This window comes from Littorina saxatilis, linkage group LG6, assembly GCF_037325665.1.
Source record: "Littorina saxatilis isolate snail1 linkage group LG6, US_GU_Lsax_2.0, whole genome shotgun sequence".
NCBI lineage: Eukaryota > Metazoa > Mollusca > Gastropoda > Littorinimorpha > Littorinidae > Littorina > Littorina saxatilis.
The window spans coordinates 30,526,695-30,551,460 of NC_090250.1; the positions used below are offsets into that span (position 1 = coordinate 30,526,695).

A 24,766-nucleotide genomic window follows, 5' to 3' on the forward strand; every position below is an offset into this window, starting at 1 on the left:
CCGGTCGAACTGAGGGGAAAACTTTGATTTACTCGATCCAAACAGTTATTAATGCACTTTAACTCAAAAAGTATCTTAAGGGAATAAGAAATGAAGTGCACTAAGTTAGATTTATGGAAAAGTTACAATTATGGAGATAATAGGGAAATTCCAGACGTCACCTACTGGGCGCTAAAATTCAGATAGCGTGGGACGTTTGGGTCGGAGCTGATCGAACATTAAAGCAATTTAAGGAACAACAGGGCCTTAAAAAGTACTTAAGCACGAGCATACAGCAACATAGTGTCTATATCCATGCATTATTAACATCTAAAAGTAAGATATAGCCTTAGATTGCATAAAATAGCTTGTGCACTCAATAAGTCTAAAAATAGATTTTATGTGGGACAAACATGGCCGCCGCTCGAATGTAAACAAGCCGTTCGTGTCGTCTGCTAAGGCGCGGAAAGTTTGTTAGACCACTTGGCTGCTGTAAGGGCACTAAAAGTACACATTGTCACATCTAATGGCATATTTGAATACATTTGATCTCGAATTTAATCCAACAGGAAACTTCACAACAGTGTTGTTGGCTATAATAAGTGTGTGTGTGTGTGTGTGTGTGTGTGTGTGTGCGGCTTTACCTTAAACTGAACGTCTGTCAAGTTGGTAGCTGTTCTCACAGATAGTTGCCGGGAGAAGGTCATACCCAGGAAAAGGTATAAATCGATCCACATTGTTGACGGTCCCCACAATATTTTCAGACAGAGTGTTCGTATCCGTCATGTGTCAGTTGATCAAAGACAGAAAGCATTGTGCGAGTCTTGTTGCCTTGGAGAAGATACTTGTTCAATACTTGGCAGGTTTTCTTTGCAGCTATCAGTCACTTTGCACCTAACATTCTGGAAGTATTATTTTGTGTCATTTGTATTGTTTTGGGGCATGGCAGACTGATTGTGGTGGCAGAGAAGGAAACAGTGTACAACAAATTTCCAATCCCTCTGATCAACCGTTTGGAAAAGCACTTCCTGACTGTCAACAACCTGCTCAACGATGCACAGCACCGCCTGCAATCACAGCTCATCAAGTGGGTTGACGGCTTCCTCAGCCAAGGGTAAGTAGTGTAATTCTTTCCACATTGTCAGCAAAACCAGGCTGTAAAATTAAATACTGCTAGTCTATGCCTTTGTCTACGGTAACAACGGGCGCAGTGGCGTGTTGGTAAGACGTCGGCCTCCTAATCGGGTGGTCGTGAGTTCGAATCCCGGTCGCTGCCGCTTGGTGGGTTAAGAGTGGAGATTTTTCCGATCTCCCAGGTCAAGTGCGCACGGAAATTTTTCCGATCTTCCAGGTCAAGTGCGCACGGAAAAGATCCTGTAATCCATGTCAGAGTTTGGTGGGTTATGGAAACACGAAAATACCCAGCATGCCTACTCAACGAAAGCGGAGTGAAGCTGACTATGCTCTCAGAGTATAGTGTGGGGAACCCAAATGGGCAAACGAGCTCACACGTCACCAGACAATTCTGGAACGCTGAAGAAGAAGAAGAAGTAGAAGTCTACGGTAACTAGAATGTTTACTCACATGAGTACTCAGGAAGTGATAGCATGGGGTATAGTGTTTGGAATTATTGCCCGGCCAACGGGGTGGGGGGCAGCAGTCCATTCTTGAACATGAAACAAAGCACAGCTGTCATGTTGCCCGACCACAAAAAAGAGCCTTGTACATTTTTGGGGGGTAACAACAGACAGTTGATTTTTTTCACTGGTACATCCTTTATTTAAAACATTGACATTTAAAAAAATGAGCGAAACTTGCTGCTAGTACTCACAATTCACAATAAAACGAATAGCCGTTCGTGAGCTAAACGACGCGAAATCTATGATCGACTAATCTGGCCATTGTAGACGGGCCAGCTGACGCAGTGCTAGCATTTGGGCCAACTGCCGTGACGTAATCAACGTAGGGGCAACGATCAGGGGAAAACAAAGTGGCAATAGTGTCACTTTTGAGGTTTTCTCCACCAAATGTTTCAATGGTGTACATCTATAGAGATATTGAAAAGGCGAGTCTATCAGGCGGTTGACTTTCCTATTTCCTATTTTTGGACGTTCTATATTTCAAGTTGCAGCAACAGATTAAAAGTTACTTGACACTACTCCGTATGCAGAATATTGTTTTGGTGAAAGAAATTAAGTCTGTGGTTTTTCTGTTCAATTAAGACTATGCAAGTATGCACTGATTTATACGAAATGGCAAATTTATTAGGAATAATCACTTTAAATTGAAAGGAATGATAGTGAATACAGTGTATTTAACTGCATGATTCAGTAAATAACGTTTATATAAGTGTATAATACATGAAATAATGGTACAAGAGTTATACATGTCTGACAATCATTGTACTAAAACGTACCTTTTTGGTAACACTTCATCTTGACACGATATTGTCAGGAATTTGTTGCTGAACTCAAGTGATGAAAACCTGTCCTTTTTCTGCACTAAAATCACTTATATTTTACAGACATGGGATTCTTCCGTAAAATTACGGAATTCCGTAAATTTTTAGGCTCCAGGGATCATTCTTGAGATTCGTGCAAATCCGCTGAGAAAATGTTGGGGTATATGTAGGTAAAGACCCAAGTTTTTCGGCCGGTCCGCTGATCGCGACGCTCCATTCCATACTATTCTTGAACGGTTGGTTCCTAAAACGGTCAGACTGTTGCTGGTCGATCCGTATGGGAACGCGCTCTGTGTCTTTGTCTCCTACAGTCACCGTTTCAACGTAGCTATCGGGGATTCAGTATAAGCTAAAGCATACCGTATGAGAATGATTCGGCGCCATTTTTACATCGCTTCGAGCCACTTGCCAAAATGATGAGGAAGCTAAAGCGAGACGAAACCGTTCTATCCCGGGAAATTGACCAGCAGAGGTACAAGAAAAATCTCTGGAGATTCGACTGGCTCGATGAAGTTGTATCATTGAGCTGGAAATACGAGAAAGGCCAGAAGACACAAGACGTGAAACTGAAAGTTGGCGATGCTTTTGCTAAAATCAACTTGCCGGGAAAAGCTTAGTGCACTTTGTGCAACGATGTTGATGTTATCAACTACGGTTCCAATGGAAAGACTGCCCTCAAAAGCCACTTGAAAAGCAACAAGCACCTGACTATCCTGAAAACCCAGTCGTGTAATCAGTCACTGGGGTCGTTTGGCACCGACAAGGTAAGAACATTGAAACCACACCGTCACACGCCACCACCCCCCCCCCCCCATCCCCGCCTCTCTCTCTCTCTCTCTCTCTCTCTCTCTCTCTCTCTCTTTCTCCTCCTTATTTTGAGTCTTAGCGTAAAATTAATTTGAGAAACATGGGAAGGAAGAGAAAGGGGGGGGGGGGGGGGCTATGATTAAGCTGAAATATGCATTTCAGGGCCATTTTTGTGTGTCTAAAATACTAAAAACCTTCAGCTTCTGGGGGCTTCGCCCCCAGACCCCGACCAGGGGCATTGCCCCTGGACCCTACTGGGGGCCTTCTGCGGCCCCCAGACCCCCACTTTTTTTTTTTCCTTAATTATCACTTTTTCTGAATCCCATGTCTGATTTTAAGAGAGTGTGGCACTTGCGAACTGTTATCTCAGTTTGTATCCATTACCTACAGAACTGGTGGCAGTCGACTGACGGCCAGCGATGTATTCATCGGCTATCACTTGGACACAGCTGCTTCCATCATCCTCAGGGCTTGGGATATGTACATCTCTCAGGGTCACACACTTACACGTGACACGGAAAGCAAGGTATTGTATACCCACACTTTGATATTGCAAGAATATTCTACGGATAACACCTTAAACTATTTAGCGAAATGAAACTAAGCAATTAATTTTTAAACAAGATGTAATGAGGAGTGTTGCTTCACAAAGGTAAATTAAGCTGATTTATTTTGTGTTCTACATCTTGGTTTAAACAAAACTTGACTCAATTTTACTATGGTGACACACTATTTGACACGTATGATCCTCTTTTTCGTGTTTGCCAGATTCTGGAAGAATGCCAAAAGGCACTTCTTTGGTGTGCCACCCCTGACGCAGTGGTGCGCTGTCAAGATGAGTGGGGCAGTGATGCATACTTCAGTCAACAGCAGCATGACAGCCTGGCTCAGTACCTGCAGGCAGTGCTCCAGGCCACAGGTGATGGTGAATGCTTGATGACACAGGTAAGCAGTTAATATTTAGTGTCTCTCTCCATTCACGGTCAAGGTTGTTATTTGCACCATGGCACTTACATTGGCTTTGTCAAGATGGTGGTCATGGGTATTGTCTACACTTTCAAAACGTTGAATCAGCATTTGTTGAGTTTCACTTTAAATGAATATAGTCAATTTGGTTTATGTCTGTTGTATGATGTATTCCACATAGGAAAATACCCAATTCTCTTTTTTTTTAGGATTTTTGATTTTGATGAAATTATGAATGCGTGAATTTTGTAGTGTCAACTAGCTGTTTTATATTTGATCTAAATTGGAACTACAGAACGCTAATTGTCAGTTGAACTTATCAGGTTACTACTCACGCGAAGCTACTGACAGACACTGAGAGATTGGCACTAGAAGAGAAACTTCCAGGCTTCAACTTCAAGCTTCTATCACTCCAGGCCTTCCATACAGAGCAACAGTTCAGACATCAGCTAAGGTAAGCAATTGTTCTACTGGAGACATACTTGCTGCGCAAGTGTCCAAATTGAATTGTCTGTCTGAAAACCAAAGACCCTTTGACATCCGAAATGTTTGTTAGTGTTAACGGGAGTATCATGTGTATGTATCTGCATGAGTGGGGCATTATAGAGTTGTTCATGCCTTTTGAACCTGGATAGCTTACTCCAGGGCCCGTAATAGGGTTGGCCTGCCCAAACTTTGTCAATTAGGATAACCACAAGCAAAACTGTTACATTCTGCGATTTTTATTGGATTGACATTGCAGTAATCAACTTTTTGAACACATTTCAGTTTGTTCCTCGGAGAGGATGGCAGACTGCAGAAGGTGCTGGTGGTACAGTGTGACCAAGGCAACGTGAACCAAAACCTGCTGCAGTGCTCACAGTACTGTGTGCAGAGCACATGGTCTTCCCGTGTTCGTGGCCGTCATGTTGTTTTCATCGTTCAGCTGCCGCGCGTCACTTCCAAAGCCTTCTCTGGATTCATGGTGCGTGATCACTGTCTTGCTGCTTTTACAAAGATTAGACGATCCTTTTAAAAGAAAATTAACTTTGTCTCGACTTGGATTTTGTATTTACAGAATGTGATTGGATTCATGGTGGGTAACAATGTTTTGCTGCAAATGCAACAATTACACAATCATACCAATTGAAATGAATTTTGTCTCGACATGAATTGTTTATTCCAGAATGTTATTTCATCAAATCGAGCTTTTATGGCACCTTTAATGTGAGGCCTCTCTGAAGAAAGGAGACCTTTCGAATTTAAATTAAATTTGCCATCTGTAGTCAGTTGCTCAACGATATCAACCAAAGTTCACCTCTTATGGAAGTACACGTCTTATTAATCTTTTGTCTTTAAAAGGGTGGGCGTTGGCACTGTGCTCATGTGGATGACCTTCGCAGTCCTTCCGTTGCCTTCCCCACTGTAGTGCAGCTACAAACCTGCCGTCCTTCCGAGCTTCTGGCCTCGGCTATCCCAACAGGTCTCAAGCAGGTTAGCAGTTCGGAAAAAAACTAAGCCCTAAATACCTGTCTCTTCCCTGCTTTTCTTCCATTTAATCACATATTCTTACTCCAATTCTTATGAATGCATTGACTTTAGTCCCACATGCTAGATGTCGAAAAAACCTCTCAAATTACCTGCCCTTAGTAGGGTGGTAACCAAGCTAAAAGCGACGCCATAGCCGTTGCTATTGCCTGACCTTGCTCGGTTACCCATAACACCCTGCGCACCACGTGAGCGCCCGCATCCGTAATAATCATTCTCGACTTTCGACAACACACGATGGACGTGTCCGAATTTCGCTCTCTAATTTTGGCCTTCACATGCCTGCTCGTCCTTGAGACTAGCCGGTTCTTGGGGGTCTACCTGTCCGTCTACCTTTTGGTGAGATCTTTCCTGTTTATGTTTGGTATAAATGTTGATATAGCTTTGTGTTGAACACGCACGCAGAAGTTTTTTGTTCTGGGTGACTGTTTTTCGCCGGTCTTAAAATGGCCGACAACAAAGCTAAACTTGGCGCGAGACTGGAAGGTGACAAGGCTCTTAGCCTGGTTTAGTAAACTATACCTAAGAGTAGCCTAAGAACTTTGATTTGCCTATTATGCGGGTCGTAGATCCGTCAAACAGCACTTCTTTTTATGTTCCTATCCCTCCGAGGGCGGGTTCAGTTCTTTCACAGCTCGCTTCCCCTGTTGGGGTTAATCAGCCTTTAGGCTCCTTATAGACTTTTGTTGGATCGTCGTCGGTGCGACTGATGGGGGGGGGGGGGGGGGTGGCCGTGTGGCTATTCTTTCCCCTTTCTCTGAGTAAGAGGAATCGGTCAATGTCCTCCTTTTGGGGGGACTTAATGATGTTTTGGTCTGTATTCTCAGCTGTTTCAGGCGCGATCGGCGGTTCCCGCCCTCCCGATCGTCAGCTTCGCACTGTGGTCAAGTGCAAATGGCCTGTTCGGTTCAGCCCGTTTTTTGCCTCTGGTGGCTCTGGGCTGTTCTCGAGCACCCCTTCCTTTTAGGAGGGGGGGCCTGCTCCCTGCCTGCGTCTAACCACTCTGATTACCGCCTGTACTTCACAGTGTGTTACGCAGCCCCCTGCCAATGGGGGGGGATAGGGGGGGCGCTCCTGCGTCGCACCGTCGCCTGGTGCAATCGGCCAGTTCGGTTCAGTCCTTTCTGCCACTGGTAGACTGGGTTGTTCGCGAGCACTCTCTCCTTTAGGAGAGGGGGCCAGCTCCCCGCCTGCTTTGGCCGCTCGGCTTGCTTTAAAAACAGCACTGCTGGGTCGGTCATGCAGCCCCCTTACCGTGAGGAAGGGGGAGTGGGGGGGCACGGTAAGTCACGGCCAGGGCTTGTCCCACTCTGCCCTTTGCGGGCAGGGGGCCGTGTTAGCTTCCCACCCTTTCCCGCCCCCTGGGCGCGTTCGGGTGGCGGCTTTCCAGGCTACGTTACATACCCCTTCTCTGCTCCATTTGGGGCAGGGTGGGGGGGGTATCAGTGGCTCACTCTTTCCCGCCCACCGGGCAGGATCGGGTGGGGGCTGGAGTAGCGTTCCACCCTTTCCCTCCCTCTGGGTTGGACGGGGTGGGCGCTGTTGGACTGTCTTCACAGTCTGTGCCTCTATTGTCCTGGCCCGACAATCGTTCTCCTCCCCTATCGGGGTGGGTGGGCGGTGGGCTATAGGACTACGGCAGGTGGACGGAGGGGGGTCGGCCGTTGCTCGGTTCGTCTCTCTCCGTCGCTCTTACTGCTGTGGCGAGCCATCCCCCTCCCCATCTGGGGCATGGCGTGGCTCAGGCCTTTCTTCACAGCGGGGGTGCTATGTACGGCTTTCCAGGCTACGTTACATACCCCTTATTTGCTCCATTTGGGACAGGTGGCTGTGTTAGCTGCCTGCGCTTGTCGCGGGTAGCGGTCGCGAAACAATGAGCTTGACTCTCTTTTGTTCTCGGCAGGGTGTCTCGCACAGTGGTCAGGGAACAATGAGCTTTGCTCCGTTTTGTTCTCTGCACGGGCTGTGCCGGCTGTCTTCCTGTGACAGGCGGAGACAGAATATACTCTTTCTCTCCAGTCTCCCATTCTTTGTATTCACAATGGTCTGTGGGGACTCGGCTATAGTATCGCCTGGCCAGTGGTCATTGTCCTTAGCCAGCATAGGTCACCCCCCCCTCCTAGGGGTGGGTGAGTGATAGGGCTACTTGACTTCGGCAGGTGGACGAGCGAGGATCGGCCGTTTACGGCCGTTTCTCTGTTTCAGTCCTTATCCCCTCTAGGGGTTACGGCTGTGCTGGACCACCCCCCTCCCCACTTGGGGTGAGTTGTGGTTCAAACCAGGTAGTCTGGTTCTTAGCACTGGGATGCTTCTCTCGCACAGCGGGTGGGGTAAGATGCGCCGGGCCCGGCTTTGTCTTGTTTCTCCACTCTCTCTCCTTCTCGGCAGAGATCTGTGCCGGTTACCAACCCCTCTTCCCCCCACCTCTTGTTCAGGTGAGCGGTTTTGGGTTGGCAGTCAGAGACTGATCACGCTTTTCATCCACACTCTTGGCGGTGTTATCGGCAGGAGTATTTAGTGCGCGACCTCCCCGGTCTCCCCTCCTTTTGTGTTTTACACAACTGGTGGTTAGCTTCGGACTCCTTGTTTGAGGAGGGGGAGTGTATAGGGTTGTCTACTGGTTGTAGGCTTCCCATACATAGAGCGGCTGCTGTTGCAGTTTACTGTGTTCCGGATAGGTTGGGGGTGTCTCTCTTCCTTCCTCTTCCGGGATGGCTTTGGGTTTTCACAGGCTTTCTCGCAATTTGTTTCATTTGCTGAGTCTGCGGTGATTGCCTACCACATGCCACACTTTTTGGCTTGATCCGCTCCTTAGGATAGTGGTCTTCAGCCTTCACCTTTCCCGCTGCTTCATATGCAGGGGACTGCTGGCTTCGGGGTTTCAGGCTGCTTCGTCCTCACTTTTAGTGCGGAAGAAGATAGCAGGGAATTTTCAGGCTCAGGGTCTGATCCGGACTTTTTTATTGCCAGGGGCTAGTTTCTGGCTTCGCTTACAGACCACAGGGAACATGGAGTTTTCATGATGTTACTCCTCCCTCTCCTCTCTGGAGGAGCTAGGATGGCATGGTTTGGAGTTTTCTGCTTTGGCTGAGACTCTCTTCTGTGCTTTCTTATAGGCAATCTTATCCTCCCTGAACGCTCTTTTGGGTTAGGGAGGATGCCTTGGATAAGGCTTTAGCCAGGCTGCTGGCAGCTTGGGCTAGGGTCGTCACTGAGCGGAGAAGTTTCGCGGTGACGTTTTAGGCCCACACTGTTTTTGCTTGGTGTGATCTCCTTCCTTTACAAGGGGTTTGATTTCATGCTGGTTGCAGGAAGCAAGGGTCAGGCTTTTTCGGGGGTTGTTAAAACCTACTCAATAGCTGGAATCTTTACCTTCCTTCTTGGACCTCAGGCAGCGTATTTATGCGCTCCCTGTTACAAAGGGGTGTTTTGGTTCAGTGTCTCCTCCCTCTCTGCGGGAGGTGGGTCGGCATGGGCTAGAGCTTTCAGCTTTGGCTGAGATTTTCCTCGGTGCTCTCACATGAGCTTTCCTTCTGCGTTTCTGCACACAGGAAAGGGCTCGGTTTCTGGGGGTGTTGGTCTCTGGACTATCTCGGGGGCTGGTTGAGCTTTTTCAAGGTCAATCAGCTTGTCAGCTGCACTTTCTTTTGGTGTTGAACCAGGCTTTTTGCCTGGTGCTCTCAGTAACCAGGCAAAATTCCGAGCTGTCCTTATCCCAGGTTTTTTACCTGGGCATGCTGTTCGACTTTGTCTCTTGGAAGGTTTATTCTTCACACAAGAGAGAATAGGGAGGCTTTAAGCTCTTTTCACTGCCAGACTGGCACGAGAGCAGGCCTCTGTGGGGTTTTTACACCCGATCTTCGGTCGGACGGTATCGATAGCTATGCTGGCCCTCTAGTCTTTCCTCAAGTTTTTTGGGGGGTTCGGCCTCACAGGTCTGGGACATGAGGGTCCTCCTCCAGAGTGGGTTCCTCCACTCGGGAAGGTGGCTGGAATCCTTTTGGATCGCTCAGGGGGCTTTTTCCCTAGCTTTGTTTCCCCCTGGACTTAGACCGCTTTATGGATGCGTTTTCGTCTAGATGGGGCCTGCACTGGCAATTGCAGTCTTGAGGCTGTGATGTAGACGCAAATCCTTGGGCTTCTCTTTTGCCTGAGGTTAGGAGCAGTAGCTCTTAGTCTACTAGCCTTTCCTATTTGGCTATTTACAGGCATGTCCTGTTGCATTCGGGCAATTCTTCTGTTGCTTCTTATGTGAACTAGCTGGGGTGAGCAAGTTCTCGCTCCCTGTCAGACAGAGTATAGGGGATTCTGATTGGGTTTTCACACTAAATCATTTTCTCAGGGGAATTTCTCCCCGGCCAGCTCTGCGATCTGGCCGACTCGCTCAACAGGTCCTTTCAGGGCTTGCACAGGGGTTGGCCCATCTGCTTACGGGTCTGGAGGCGTGCTGTTTGTGTTTTAGATCATGGGTTCTGACTCTGGTCTTTGGGCACGAAGCATATATTTCCTCCACTTTATCGGTGTATGCTCCCTTTTTGGCCTCCTTGGCCAATTGGGGATTTGGAGCGGGGGTGCAACTCCTTAGCGCCCCTCTCTCAAGCCAGGTGGTTTTTCACCTCTGTTTCAGTTTTTGGCTTTGGGCAGCTGGGCCTCTTCTTTGAGGTTCCGGCGTCTCGGCTATCTCAGCTGTTTTGAAACAAATAGGCCTCTCTTCTGTTGCTCATGGCTTTCTTGTTGGCATGATCAAAGGACCTTGTTTTACGAGGTTTAGAGGCTCCCACTTGTTAGCGCGTGGGACTTTGTTCTACTTACTCTGGGCCTCAGCCCTATAGGGCAGTGAGGCGCATGCGTTTTTGGGGTTTGCCAGAGGATGTAGCCTTAGGGCTTTTGGTTCCGTTTGTTCACGGTTTTTGGCCAGGTTTTTGGGGTTTCAGAAACCTGGTCAATATCCTCTGGTGTTTGATTCCTCCTCTTGGGAGGATTCTCGCTCCGGGAGATTCGGATTTTCTAACTGTCTGGTTAGACTTTTTTAATCCCTTTTTTGACGTTACTGTCTTTTGGAACCACGAGCTTTATTTCAGGTTCTTATTTCTTTACAATGGAGCGAAAGAGACATCTTTTATTTGTCTCTCTCTAGGGGCTCTGCTACATTCATAGGACAGTCCTATGAGTGGTGCGTTTTGAACAGGGGGGGGGGGGGGGGGCGTTCAGTCCTCTCTCTATTCCTTTTCAGGCGTTCGGGAGTCCGGAGTCTGGTGTTCTTCTCTGGCTGGTGGTGTTCCTCTCGCCTATGCGAGGTTTGCCAACAGCTTGGGTACAGATTTTGTGCTTCTTTTATTGCCGTGTTGCGTTCTAGTCGCCTAGACGAAGCTTTGCAAACGGCTTACTGGAGATCAGATGATGTGTTCATCGGTTTCTATCCTCGGGATATCTCCTGCACGCGGCTAGATGGCTCCAGTTCATTGCTGGTTTTAGTTGCTGCAGGGCAGGTTCTTACAAGGACATAAGTAGGTTCCCTCCACCTTTAGGAGGAATCTGCATTCATAAGAATTGGAGTAAGAATATGTGATTAAATCGAAAATTTTTAATTAAATTTTGATTTAATATAATATACTTACCCAATTCTTATAGTTAATACCCTCCCATCCATCCCCGCTGGATTATGTCCTTGGGGTGTTTGTTTGATTAATAGTCTCGAATGATTATTACGGATGCGGGCGCTCACGTGGTGCGCATGGTGTTATGGGTAACCGAGCAAGGTCAGGCCATAGCAACGGCTATGGCGTCGCTTTTAGCTTGGTTACCACCCTACTAAGGGCAGGTAATTTGAGAGGTTTTTTTGACATCTAGCATGTGGGACTAAAGTCAATGCATTCATAAGAATTGGGTAAGTATATTATATTAAATCAAAATTTAATCAAAATTTAATTAAAAATTTTCGATTTTTGTGTATGTGCGATTACTTGTGATTTGTTTGTACTTGACTGGTAGTTTTTTTGGTTTTGATCATTGTATATACATGTACTTCCAATATGCTGCAGTGAAAATGTATCATTTTAGTGTCAGAGTATTTTTTTACGTGCGTGCAGGCGATAGTTTAGGCCTTTTAATCCTCGGTATACTGTTTAAGGTTCGAAAGCTTTGATGTGAGGTGACTGGGTCAGGAGCCCTATTTTGTTTTACTTTTAGGCTTCATTAGTTTTAAATAGAAATGATAACGTTTAAAGTTAACATAAAAAAACAAGAAAGATAAGTTGTTGGGACATTTGTTATTGACAAAACAATACGTTACAGTCACAAATATATCGACCCAAACATGATGAATAAAGCACTAATCTTCTTCAGTGCCTGGAGAAAAGAGGTAGATTTCTATTGTACATGTTTGAAGTTAGCGATGTACCATTTGTAATTTGTAACCTCGCCTCCTGCATACCTGCCCAGATTAGTCTTTTTGGCAGCTTTATTTAATATCAAGTAAAATAAAACTAATCAGGTCAGAACTAAATCTATAAAAATACAGCAGACTTCCACTAACTCGCTGTTCACTAAATCGCGAATTCGGCTATATCGCGGAGACCTCTTGGACCCCGAAAAAAACAGGGCCGACCTTTAAAGAAAACAAAAATCACGTAAAGGCCAAACAAGTCGCGTAAGGCGAAATTACTACATTTAGTCAAGCTGTCGAACTCACGGAATGAAACTGAACGTCACTGCAGTTTTTCACCAAGACAGTACAGCTTCGTCAATCCCCGCGAGAAGGAAATCGCTCACCTTCCACATGCAAAACGCAGTGAAACTAACACGCCAGAATAGCACGGTAGTGTATAATGTGCTAAGCAGGAAAGCGCGCTTTTCTGTATTCTTGTTAACTTTCGGAGCTTGTTTTGAATAACACCTATCATATCTATATGTTTTGGTAATCACGAAATGATCACGAATAAGATGACATCCTTTTTGGATCGATTTCTTACATTTTAATCGTAAGACTATAATTATTCTATTTTCGTTAATTGGGATCACCTTTTAAGAGTAAACATGACATATGTCTTTATTTTTAGATTCAGAATATAATGAGGAATACGATGCAATCAATTTTAAGTCTGTTTGCGAAAATTTGATTTTAATGACAACTTTAATGAGCAAACTCATTAATTAAATTTTAAGCCTCCAAGCTGAAATGCAATACCAAAGTCCGGGCTTCGTCGAAGATTACTTGACCAAAATTTCAACCAATTTGGTTGAAAAGTGAGAGCGTGACAGTGCCGCCTCAACTTTCACGAAAAGCCGGATATGACGTCATCAAAGCTATTTATCAAAAAAATGAAACATATGTCTGGAGATACCATACTCAGGATCTCTCATGTCAAGTTTTATGAAGATCGGTCCAGTAGTTTTCTCTAAATCGCTCTACACACACACACACATTCATTTTTTCATTCATTTATGCCTTTGACCCCGTCCGGGGCATAGGCCGCCAACAAGAGCTCGCCAGGCACTCCGATCCTGGGCCAATCTCTCCAGTTGTCTCCAGGTGTAGCCGATGTGTTTCACCTCTGCCTCCAAGTCACGACGCCAGGTGTTTCTTGGCCGGCCTCGTCTCCTCTTGCCCTGCGGGTTCCATGTGAGGGCCTGTCGCGTGATGCTGGTTGTCGTCTTGCGGAGTGTGTGGCCAATCCACCGGAAGCGTCTTTGCAGAATGTCCTGTTCTACGGATAACTGTTTTGTTCGCTGCCAAAGGTCTTTGTTGCTGATGGTGTCAGGCCAGCGAATTCGGAGGATTTTTCTGAGGCAGGTGTTAATGAAGGTCTGGATTTTTCTTGTGATGGCAACTGTAGTTCTCCAGGTTTCGGCTCCATACAGCAAGACTGACTTCACCGTGGTGTTGAAAATCCTGAGCTTGGTGTTGATGCTCAGGTCTGCTGATGCCCATACGTTCTTCAGTTGAAGGAAAGCTGCTCTTGCTTTGCCAATCCGGACTCTAACATCAACGTCCGTGCCACCCTGCTTGTCGACAACGCTTCCGAGATAGGTGAAATTGTCTACCTCTTGCAGTGCTTCACCATTCAGCGTGATGGGGGTCGTGTTGGCTGTTGCGTTGGTCCTAAGGACCTTGCTCTTCCCCTTGTGGATGTTGAGGCCAAATCGAGCGGAGTTGTTGGCCACAGTGCTGGTCTTCTCCTGCATTTGTTGTTGGGTATGGGAAAGAAGGGCCACGTCATCTGCAAAGCCCAGGTCATCCAACTGTGTCCAGAGTGTCCACTGGATTCCGTTCCGCTTCTGGGCTGTGGATGCCTTCATCACCCAGTCAATCTACACACACACACACACACACACACAAATACACCACGACCCTCGTCTTGATTCCCCCCTCTACGTTAAAACATTTAAAACCAGCAGATAAAGGAGGGGCTGTTGTGGTTTGGGACCGCGGCATGTACATCCAAGAAGCCAATCGGCAGCTCCACAACACTACTGCTTATCAATCCCTAACGGAACCAACACTTCTGTCAGACAAAAAACTCATTGCCCAGACCATTAAAACTGCTGTCACACAAAACAAGCTTCCTCCTACTGCAAAACACTTGAACAAGTCTCAAGTTCAACAACCCAAATTGTATCTCTTGCCCAAGATACACAAACCTGACTCTCCAGGCAGACCTATTGTGTCCGCTTGCAGTTGCCCCACTGAGCATCTGTCTCAGTACCTCGACCATCTCTTGCAACCAATCGTTCAGACACTGCCTTCATACATCAAAGACACCACTCATGCGCTTCACCTTCTGGGTGAAATCAACAACAACCCTTCTTTTCATCCCAACCTTCTGTTCACCATGGATGTGTGTTCTCTGTATACCTCCATCCCTCATTCCGACGGACTTCAAGCACTTCAGTTCTTCCTGGACAATCGTTCTGTTCGCGACCCACCCACTCCCATCCTCCTCCGTCTCGCGGAGCTTGTCCTCACGCTCAATACTTTTGAGTTTGATGGACAAGTCTTTCATCAGATAAGTGGTGTCGCCATGGGCACTAAAATGGGACCTTCCTATGCTTGTCTATTCATGGGCCACCTGGAATCCCAGATTCGTTCCACTTACACTGGACCTCAGCCTGAACTGTGCAAACGCTACATCGATGATTGCCTCGGTGCCACCTCTCTCTCGTTGTCTGACCTCACTGATTACATACATTTTGTCAGTAACTACCATCCCTCCATCAAATTCACCTTTGATATCTCTCCTTCCGCAGTCGCCTTTCTGGATTTGAACATTTCCCTGTCTGATAGCATTCTTTCCACCAGTGTTCATTACAAAGACACTGATGCCCACACCTACCTTACTTTCCATTCCTCTCACCCTTCTTCCACCATCCGGAGCATTCCATTTTCCCAGTTTCTCAGACTGCGCCGCATCTGTTCTGACACAGATGACTTTGAAGAAAAAGCAGCAGAAATGTCTGACTTCTTCCTTCAACGTGACTACCCATCCAGCCTCTTGAATGTGGCCTTACATAAAGTTCGCTGCATACCGAGACAAGTAGCTCTGCAGCCATCATCCACCTCAGACAGATCAGACAGACCTGTGGCAGTTCTGACCCACCATCCCCACAACCTACCTGTTCGCCACATTTTGAAAACCAATTGGTTCATCCTTAAGTCTAGCCCCTCTGTTGGTGAAACGTTCAGCCTGCCACCCTTGTTGGCCTCCCGACGGGACTGCAACCTTCGAGACTCCCTGGTTCGATCCTCTCTTCGTTCGCCAGTTCCCCTACAACCCGGCACACACGCATGCCAGAACCCTCGTTGCCACACCTGCCCCCACATTTGCCATTCTACCACTCTGACCGGCCCCCAAAAAGATTTCAACATTAAACGCACGTTCTCTTGCACTAGCCGCAATCTCATCTATGCCATATCCTGTCTCAAATGCACCAAAGTACTCTACATTGGTGAGACCGAAAGAACCCTCTCTACCCGCTTCACCGAACATCTGGCAGATATTCGGCATCGCCGCTGTAGGTCTGTTGCCCAACATTTCAACAGCAGCAACCACACCTCCCTGGATGCACGTGTGAAAGGTGTCTGGCAAATGTACAGCACCTCCACAGACAGAAAACAAGTAGAGTCCGATTTTATATTATTCCTGGGCACATCCACACCTGACGGCTTGAATGCGAAAATGTGATGTACTTGTATTCCCCAAACATACTGTGGATTTACAGTACGTGTGTGTGTGTGTGTGTGTTTGTGTGTGAATGTGTGTGTGTGTTTATGTGTGATTTCATGTGTTTGGTTGTGTGTGTGTGTGTGTGTGTGTGTGTGTGTGTGTGTGTATGTGTGCGTGTGCGTGCGTACGTTTGTTTCCCCCCCCCTACCCCCTTTTTTATTTATTTATTTATTTATTTTATTTTATTTTTTTATTTCCTCTGTCCCCACCCCCACCCCCCTTTTATGAATGTGTATCACTTTTAGTCTAGTATGCCTGGGCCCTTGACATCATCCAACCACTTCTCTCCCCTTTCATTCATTTCCGTTCCTAGAGTTCCTTCCCTTTTTTGCGTGTTTCCCCTCCATTTTCTTTCAAACCTTGTTCGTTCCGTGTTGCGTCTGCTTTTTGTTGTCTTTTGTGTTCTTGTTTTTCCTGATGAAGCTTCCATAAGCGAAAATTCGTATCGTCTTGTCCCGTTCTTGTATTGGTGAGTACAGTATTCCTTTGTTTTTTAACTTTCAAACATTTAGTCAAAACTTGACTAAATGTAAAAATAGTACAGATCATGACAAAATGTTCTGGTTGGTCCGTGTCAGAATAATGTGACTGGGTGAGACATGAAGGCAAACAAACAAACTTCCCACTCACTCCCCCCCCCCCCCCCCCCTTATTCGATTGCATCAGCAGTCAAAATAGCTACCTCCCCCCCCCCCCCCCCCCCCCCCTTCCCCCTCCTCCCTCGCTGGGTCTCTCCTCTCTGCACTATTCACTCTTATTTTTCGTGGCTGGTCAGTCCTTGTGAAAGAAACAGTTTCCTCTCAGGTAAAACTGGGTCATTGACCCCGGGTAAGAAGGTCAGTGTCTCTAAACTGGGACAGGCAGCTGTGTTCAGATTGCAAGTACCGGTCATTGACTCTGTGGTGAGTCAGTGAGATGAAATACGATATGTCTGCAAAAACTCCACTGCTTATCGTTTTATGATAGAGGTGAATGAACTGTTCGCCGTCGCTTACCTGCTAGTATGACAGTGACGATGCTTTATGGTCATATTTATGGTTTTTTCTGTTTGTGTCTCTCTGGCCTTGGTATCGTTTTCAGTCTGGGAAATGATAGCAAACGCTGGGCAGTGTAAATCTACCAAAGCATTTTCCATTCAGTATTTGACTGACAGTTTGTGTCCCCAACCCTCTCTTTCATAAGGCGAAGCATCTGCTACCCCCTGCGGGTTAATTAGGGGGAGTCCCATATTGGTTGGGAGAGAAAGAATTTACCCGATGCTCCCCAGCATGTCGTAAGAGGCGACTAACGGATTCTGTTTCTCCTTTTACCCTTATTAAGTGTTTCTTGTATAGAATATAGTCAATTTTTGTAAAGATTTTAGTCAAGCAGTATGTAAGAAATGTTAAGTCCTTTGTACTGGAAACTTGCATTCTCCCAGTAAGGTAATATATTGCACTACGTTGCAAGCCCCTGGAGCAAATTTTTGATTAGTGCTTTTGTGAACAAGAAACAATGAACAAGTAGCTCTATCCCATCTCCATCCTTCCCCCGTCGCGATATAACCTTCGTGGTTGAAAACGACGTTAAACACCAAATAAAAATAAAGGCTTTTTGTGACCAACAAGGGAAATAAATTGCACCCCAAACTAGCACTGCATCGCGAATCGGATATATCGCGATCAAAAATCTTTGGACCCCAAAGACCGCGAGTTAGTGGAAGTCTGCTGTAACTTCAAATGGCTTGTGAAAGAATTGTGCAGTGTTAGGAGCACAGTTACTTCCAACCCTGTGGAAAAAAGGTTGAGCAGAGCTCTCATCGACCAGTCTGTTTGTGATAGCTATGTCACTTTGAAAAAGAGATTCCTAACATGATTATTTCCACGGAATAAAAGTGCAACTCATTTCAATCATTGGTATCATCAGGAAACTCGCCCTACTGACAAAAACGAGCTGGCGGAACATGCAACAAAAGTTTCCTTGGACCCTGGCCTTGCTCGTCACTTGCTTGCAAGCTGCATTCAAGGTGCCGTTGCTAGGATACGAGATGGCAGTGGAGCCAATGGTCGCTCAACAGATCGCATAGCACTTCTGCTTCAGTGCCTGGAGAAAAGAGGTAGATTTCTTTTTTGTATGCTTGTTTTCCTACATTTTTAGATGTACATGCATGTGTTTGGAATGAACACACACAAAACAGCTACATAGACCCTATCTTAAAATGTTGGTGCCTTTGGGCATTACCAGTTACATGTATAATTATCCAGTCTTAATATTAGCAAATTAACCAGTTCGTACAGCTCTGTTCACCATTGCTCAGTCGAATCAGTTGTTATCTGTATAGATGACTCACAGTTTCTGAGTGGCATACTGAGGATGGTGTCGGAGGTGCTTCAGCAGAAAGAGGCTGCAAGCCCTGATCCTGGGGATCCATACCGATGGCTTTCAAAAGATGCTGCTAACCCTGACTGGGTGAAGAAATGCGGCACGATGAGGTAATGTCCTCTGGAATTGGTTATGGGCCTATGGCCTTGGTTTACCAGAAAGTTACAGTTGTATACGTCTTGGTTGTATTTTTAGCATGAATAAGATTCTGTAGAAAGCTAATATTAGGACAAATGTTCCTGTTTTGTTCTAGTCTGTTTTCTTTACAAACAGCTGAAATATTTGCTTTGTTTCCGTAGTGTTTGAGAATTGTAGAAGGTCTCAAAGGAACTGATACTAACAGTTTTGTGAGGCTCTTAGTTGTATAGGACACAAGACTTGATGTGAAAATTAGAATCATGTAAAACGTTCTGTATGACTTTGAGTCATAAAACTATGAAGACGCTTAAATGTTATCATGATTAAGGTTTATGCAAAAGCTTCCTCATGTTCGTGTCTCGTGTAGTTTGCATTAGCAAAAGCCAACCCTAGTTCCATCCCTGAGCATCAAGAGCAACTCCAGAAGAGCCAGAAGTAAGGCAACTGTGGAAGCATGCAGACTTCCTTCATTTTGTTTCAGCCATTAATTAAGGAGATAAAACTCTTCCAATCTGAAGTGAAATTAGACATTGAATTAGAAGAGGATGGTATTTTCTGTGTGATATGGCGTGAACCTGATAAATAATGCTTCTGTGAAACAGACGAGCATGGACGCAGTACCTTGAGCGTCTGATTGTGCCAATCCTTGCGGGTGTCGTTGCATACCTGGACACCAACCACAACCTCGACCTTCTTCAGGAAGACTCAGCTTGGGTCTTGGAGTTGTGGCTAAACATCTTGAACGACCCTGAACTCTGCCAGCTGCAATTTTCTGACCTCCTGTCCATGTCAGGCCAACAAACTCAGCTGAAGGAATTTGTGTGTCGAAGTACTTTCCTGGTTCAAGACAGTGCATCAGCGGCCTTGCCCTTCTCCTGGGTCATTGCTGAGGAGATAGACACTTTCCTCACTAAGACACCAGCTTCAGGAAGTGGTATGTGTTATTGTTCATATGAAGTTTGTGTAACTTTTTAGCTCAAGTAATAAGTATATGATGCCTTAGCTGACACAAATGGACTCAACGAATTGCAACACCAAAAACGAATGAAATGCATTATCTATTTGTTAGAAGTTGTGCATGTTATGGGCACAATGTATATCTTGATTTTTGTGCATTTGCTGCATTTCTGTGGGTGAGACAATTTTGGTTATTCGTTTTGGTGATCTACTCTGAGGTGCAGGGCAAAGTTACCAACCGGGTGGGAGTTAGCTGTGGAGTCGGATTGGTTGAATTCACAATTTTAGCCAATCCTGTCCCATGGCTGGCTCCTACCCAGTAGCTTACTTTATCGTGTACATCTATATTCTGTTAGCCAAGTTCCATCAGTTTTGATGTATCGCAGAGACCAACAGATTAATTGTCCTCTTTGCTTCGATGTGTCAGATTACTCAGCAGAGGAAGCTGCAGTAGAGGCATGCGAGAAGTCTCCCATGAGTTGTCACCTGCGACACATTGTTACCAGCGATGAGATTGCTGCTGAGTTGGTACAGCGTTACATGGCTGATCTCCTCCATGCCCACTTCAGGCTCAGCCCACAGCAACATGAGGTCAGTGCGAACATAATTATTATCTCTAGATAGTAATGCTGCCCATGTGGAATGAGAAATGATGAAGAAGTCAATGCAATTCCTTTTGAGCCATACTTTGTACAAGTCAAATTTGTAAGACCACTTGGGTTGCACAGATGTTCAGATCAGAACTGTATCTTCATTACTTTGGGGGATTTTTATGTCTGGGCATACCTGAATTCTGTGTATGGCCTATTCTGTGTGTATACAGCCTTCAACCTTTTAAAAAAAATCTTTTTTGTGTAGTTACTGATGCAGTGCATGAATGCAGCCCTTGAGCAGGATAACATCAACATACGCGAAAGGTACAGACTGTGTCGCGTTCTGGTGAAGGTTCACACAGTGCTGGCCGTAGTGCAACCCAGACTGCAGGCTGTGCTGGACATGGCAGCCTGTCATCCACAGGCTATTCAGGTTCTCCAGGAAAAACGCTGCGGTCTGAGAGAATCTGGTTCTTGTCTTGAACCCGAACTGGTAAGTTGTGCAATAATCGTTTTGCATTTGATTGTTTTTGGCTCACGTAAGTGTAGCCTATGCGATGCTAACTTTTGTCTGTCTGTGCGTGCGTGCTTGCGTGCGTGCGTGCGTATGTATGTATGTCTGTGGTAGAAACTTTAACATTTGAAGACGTCACAACATTTGAAGACGTCACATTATGACGTAAGAGGGTTAGACGTCACACGAAGGAAAGTCTCGGTCATTGTTCTTTTGAGCGGGCCGAGACTAGTTTTTTCTTCAAAATCGGCCATTCAGATCTAGATCTAGTGTCTCGCTTTCTTGCACAGTGTCACCTATGCCGCTTACTGTGTGTGTGTGTGTGTATGTGTGACGAAGTGATTGAGTTTGTGTTACTGTTTGTCCATTTCTTACGTGAGCCTTGAAGGCTTCGCCTCTTTAATTGTTTGTTGTTGTTGTTGTATCTGTTGTTGTTTTTGGCTCACGTAAGTGTAGCCTATGCGATGATAAACTTTGTCTGTCTGTGCGTGCGTGTGTGTGTGTGTGATAGAAACTTTAACATTTCCGAGTCTATGGATTACGTCAGTCTCGGTCAAAAGTGTTCGACGTGTGTGATAGAAACTATTTGAAGACGTCACATTATGACGTAAGAGGGTTAGACGTCACGCAAAGGAATTACTGAAAGTCTCGGTCATTGTTATTGTGAGCGGGCCGAGACTACTTGGCAGATCCAGGGTCTCGCTTTCTTGCACAGTTTCACCTATGCTTACTGTGTGTGTGTGTGTGTGTGTGTGTGTGTGTGTGTGTGTGTATGTGTGACGAAGTGATTGAGTTTGTGTTACTGTTTGTCCATTTCTTACGTGAGCCTTGAAGGCTTCGCCTCTTTAATTGTTTGTTGTTGTTGTTGTATCTGTTGTTGTTTTTCTTGTTGTTGCTGTTTAACTAAATTTGTATGCAATAATATGTTTTTGTTTTGTCTTGTAAACTAAAATAAAGTCTCTTCAAAGCCAGTTGAGAGACAGAAGAGTTTGAAAGTACGACGATTAACACAGTATTCTTTCTATCGTGTTAGGTGGAGGATGTTCTGCTGCTGGAGATTTTGAGCCAAGAGATGACCCCCGAGAAGAGCCAGCTGAACAAAGAGGAAGAGTGTCAACAGTGGCTTGACCTGCACAACAAGATATCACCCGTTTTATCAAGGGTGCTGGAGGATGCAGAAAATCACTTGGTGGCAGGTGATCCGCAATATGAGGGCGATGGAACTGAGCAGAGAAAAACGTGGTTGGCGTATGGACCATGGTGTCGTGAACATCTGATAGTCATTCAGTAAGCTTGCCTCAGAAATTCGGACGATCCTTGTCATTATAACATGTCAAACCAAGGTCATCTGTATTCTTAGATAAAAACTCTTAAGGTTGCAAATGTTGGAAGAGTTGGAATAGATTGTTAAGCTGTAAATACTTAAAGGTACTTAAAGGTGTTTGTAAATATCATGTATGTACAATGGGTTTTTTCTGAGCTTGACTAAATTTCAGTCCTACATGATCATCTCTGAACAGGAAATAAAAATATATGAGTAGTCCTTGAGGCCCATACTTGCTTGAACAGTAGAGTTTAACAGATCTGGTGGATTGGGAGGCAATTTGGGTACGGGCAAATTACGGTTGATCGTCACAACATTTCGGATTGAATGCATATGACAATTTTAACAAGGTTAAAAAACAAAGGATTACTGAGTACAGTAATCCTTTGTTTTTTAACTTTGTTCATCTTACCACAGTCACTTCGTTGTTTAAATTTTAACAAGGCCAAGTTCCCCTGAGAAACATTAAAGGAAACGTTGTAATGACAAATATGGCATAAAAAAAGGTCAGAAAGGGCTCATGGATAGGCAGATCAATCCCCTGTTATAAACAAGGATAAGGTCAAACAACTGTCCGTATGAACTTGCATAAAATGAAAAACCTAGCAGATTTAAAAAGTTATCCGTGCCCAGAAGTCGGGGGTAAGAAGTTAAAGATGATCCAATCATTTAAAGAAAAGCTCACTTGGAGTGTTAATGTTTTATGAACTGTGCTGAGGAAGCCATATATATTTGTGCAGATGCCAGTGGACACGGATAACCATCGTGAAGCTGTTCATTGACTACATGAGCCCCTTGCTGGAAGGAACTGGCCTCGTCCAAGTTGGTCCCATCAACTACAATCTCTTGTGGAACGTAAGAGTTTTTTTTTAGTTTGTTGATGGATTTTTTTTAACATTAATTCACTGCAATCGTAGGGTTATGATGATACCTAAGTGAAAAAAGGTGTGACGCAAGGTTTCTCTCATTGGGTTCAATGATAGAAAGAATATTTTAAGATTTAGTTAGTTTGCCTGTTTACTATGTATACAGTGGCTGGATCTGCACGTTGAAATGAGATTTACGGTGACAATGAGATGGGTTGCTCTGTCTTTGCAGTGTCTGAGCACAACGGCCAACCTAAAGACGCAGCAGACATTGGACAAACTTGACAAGTACCTGAAGCATGCCAATAGCCAGATGGTGAAAAGTCTGCTTGGGTATGTTTGCATTCTTTGTGTGGTCTCCTCTCTCACTCTGCATGCAATCACTTTTGTACACATCCACTTGTTTATGTTCACATATTATTGTGAAAACGAATACTTTTCAGGTAGCAAACTGTGTGTGATCTCACTGGTCACACACTCACAAGAAGAGAAGAAAAAGAATAGTACCGGCACGGTTGGCCTAGTGGTAAGGCGTCCGCCCCGTGATCGGGAGGTCGTGGGTTCGAACCCCGGCCGGGTCATACCTAAGACTTTAAAATTGGCAATCTAGTGGCTGCTCCGCCTGGCGTCTGGCATTATGGGGTTAGTGCTAGGACTGGTTGATCCGGTGTCAGAATAATGTGACTGGGTGAGACATGAAGCCTGTGCTGCGACTTCTGTCTTGTGTGTGGCGCACGTTATATGTCAAAGCAGCACCGCCCTGATATGGCCCTTCGTGGTCGGCTGGGCGTTAAGCAAACAAACAAACAAATCGTATAAACCAACTCATGTCCAACATAGGCACTTAGACCTGACGGACAGTAAGCCCCTTAAATTTGACTTTTTGTTAACTAGTTTACTTTTTGCAGGGATGTAGGTAGCTGTAAACACTGCAACACAAAGCTAGAAGGACCACCAATAGAGCTGCCCTGTGGTCATCGTATCTGCAGCAAGTGCTACACCTTCGAGGCAATGCTCAGTCGCAAGTGTCCAGAGTGTCATCTGGATCTCCCTCGTGATATTAACGCCGAGACATCTGGATTCAGGGACAGGTAGGTTGAGCGATGGACACAGAATGGTACACATCAGTCATCAAATCCATGATTTAGTGAGACCTGAATGCTGTGTGTGGTCAAGCTTGTGGATTGAGATTCTAAGTGTGATTGAATTAAAACGTTTTGAATCTTTGCGGCACTTTGGTTTATTTTGAAGAACCAGATTATGTTATTGCAATTTTCTTGTTTCAAAATAGTGTGGTGGCAGTGTGTTCAAGACAAAATGGAGAATGTTCTGTTTGTAATCTTTGAAAAACATTGGCTAGCTGTTTACAAAACTAAAAGCACCTTTCTCTTGAACAGAGCTGCAGTAGAAAAATTGCTGTGCTACCAGCGACAGACAAGCGCCTTCCTGATGGCGGTCGTGTCCCAGCTCTGCTTTGCTGGACACCAGGCTCCGGAACCGGAAGCAGTGCAACACATCTTCTCATACGTCATCAGACGCGTGGAGGGCGTGGCCACAGTGCAAACACAACAGTTGACACTGCGTGATGATCAGATGGACCCGTCTCCTGTCCTCAGGTCATTCATCCTACGACTGCTTCTGAAGTACAGGTAAGTGCTCAGTTTGATTTGGTGTTTAATTTTAGTAAAGCCGTATATTTAAATAAGCAAGCAACAACAAAACAATAGCTTCACTCAATGCGTCCCAGAGCGCCCAATGTCGCGGGCAGAAAACCCATCAGAAGATCCCAGAACACTTGAAAACGCCTACTATTCACCACACTACATACTTTTTCTTTTGCTTTCACATTGCTTTCAATGCAATATGACGCATATTTGTGTCATTTCTATTCGCTTAATTCCTGTGAGGTTTGGTAGTTTACATGTTCCAAAAACACACTGTTTACTTTGCATCAATTTTTGAGTCACTTGAGAAAAAGTGACTCTATGTAATCGGTCAGTGTTAGTCTGTCCGGCCGGCCGTCCGTAGACACCACCTTAACGTTGGACTT

The 24,766-nt window shown here is 45.4% G+C and overlaps 1 protein-coding gene across 1 annotated transcript in view; it reads left to right on the plus strand.

Moving 5' to 3' along the window:
- LOC138968972 (E3 ubiquitin-protein ligase rnf213-alpha-like) overlaps positions 1-24,766 on the plus strand; it is a 158,840-nt gene that overhangs the window by 105,217 nt on the left and 28,857 nt on the right. Inside the window, exons 43-58 of the mRNA XM_070341658.1 lie at positions 929-1,093; positions 3,638-3,773; positions 4,016-4,192; positions 4,537-4,667; positions 4,982-5,177; positions 5,555-5,686; positions 17,869-18,058; positions 18,284-18,434; positions 19,065-19,396; positions 19,847-20,010; positions 20,278-20,505; positions 21,560-21,813; positions 22,591-22,705; positions 22,949-23,049; positions 23,625-23,807; positions 24,114-24,365. Coding sequence (XP_070197759.1) covers positions 929-1,093; positions 3,638-3,773; positions 4,016-4,192; positions 4,537-4,667; positions 4,982-5,177; positions 5,555-5,686; positions 17,869-18,058; positions 18,284-18,434; positions 19,065-19,396; positions 19,847-20,010; positions 20,278-20,505; positions 21,560-21,813; positions 22,591-22,705; positions 22,949-23,049; positions 23,625-23,807; positions 24,114-24,365 — 2,907 coding nt within the window. The remainder of the gene's footprint in view (positions 1-928; positions 1,094-3,637; positions 3,774-4,015; positions 4,193-4,536; positions 4,668-4,981; positions 5,178-5,554; positions 5,687-17,868; positions 18,059-18,283; positions 18,435-19,064; positions 19,397-19,846; positions 20,011-20,277; positions 20,506-21,559; positions 21,814-22,590; positions 22,706-22,948; positions 23,050-23,624; positions 23,808-24,113; positions 24,366-24,766) is intronic.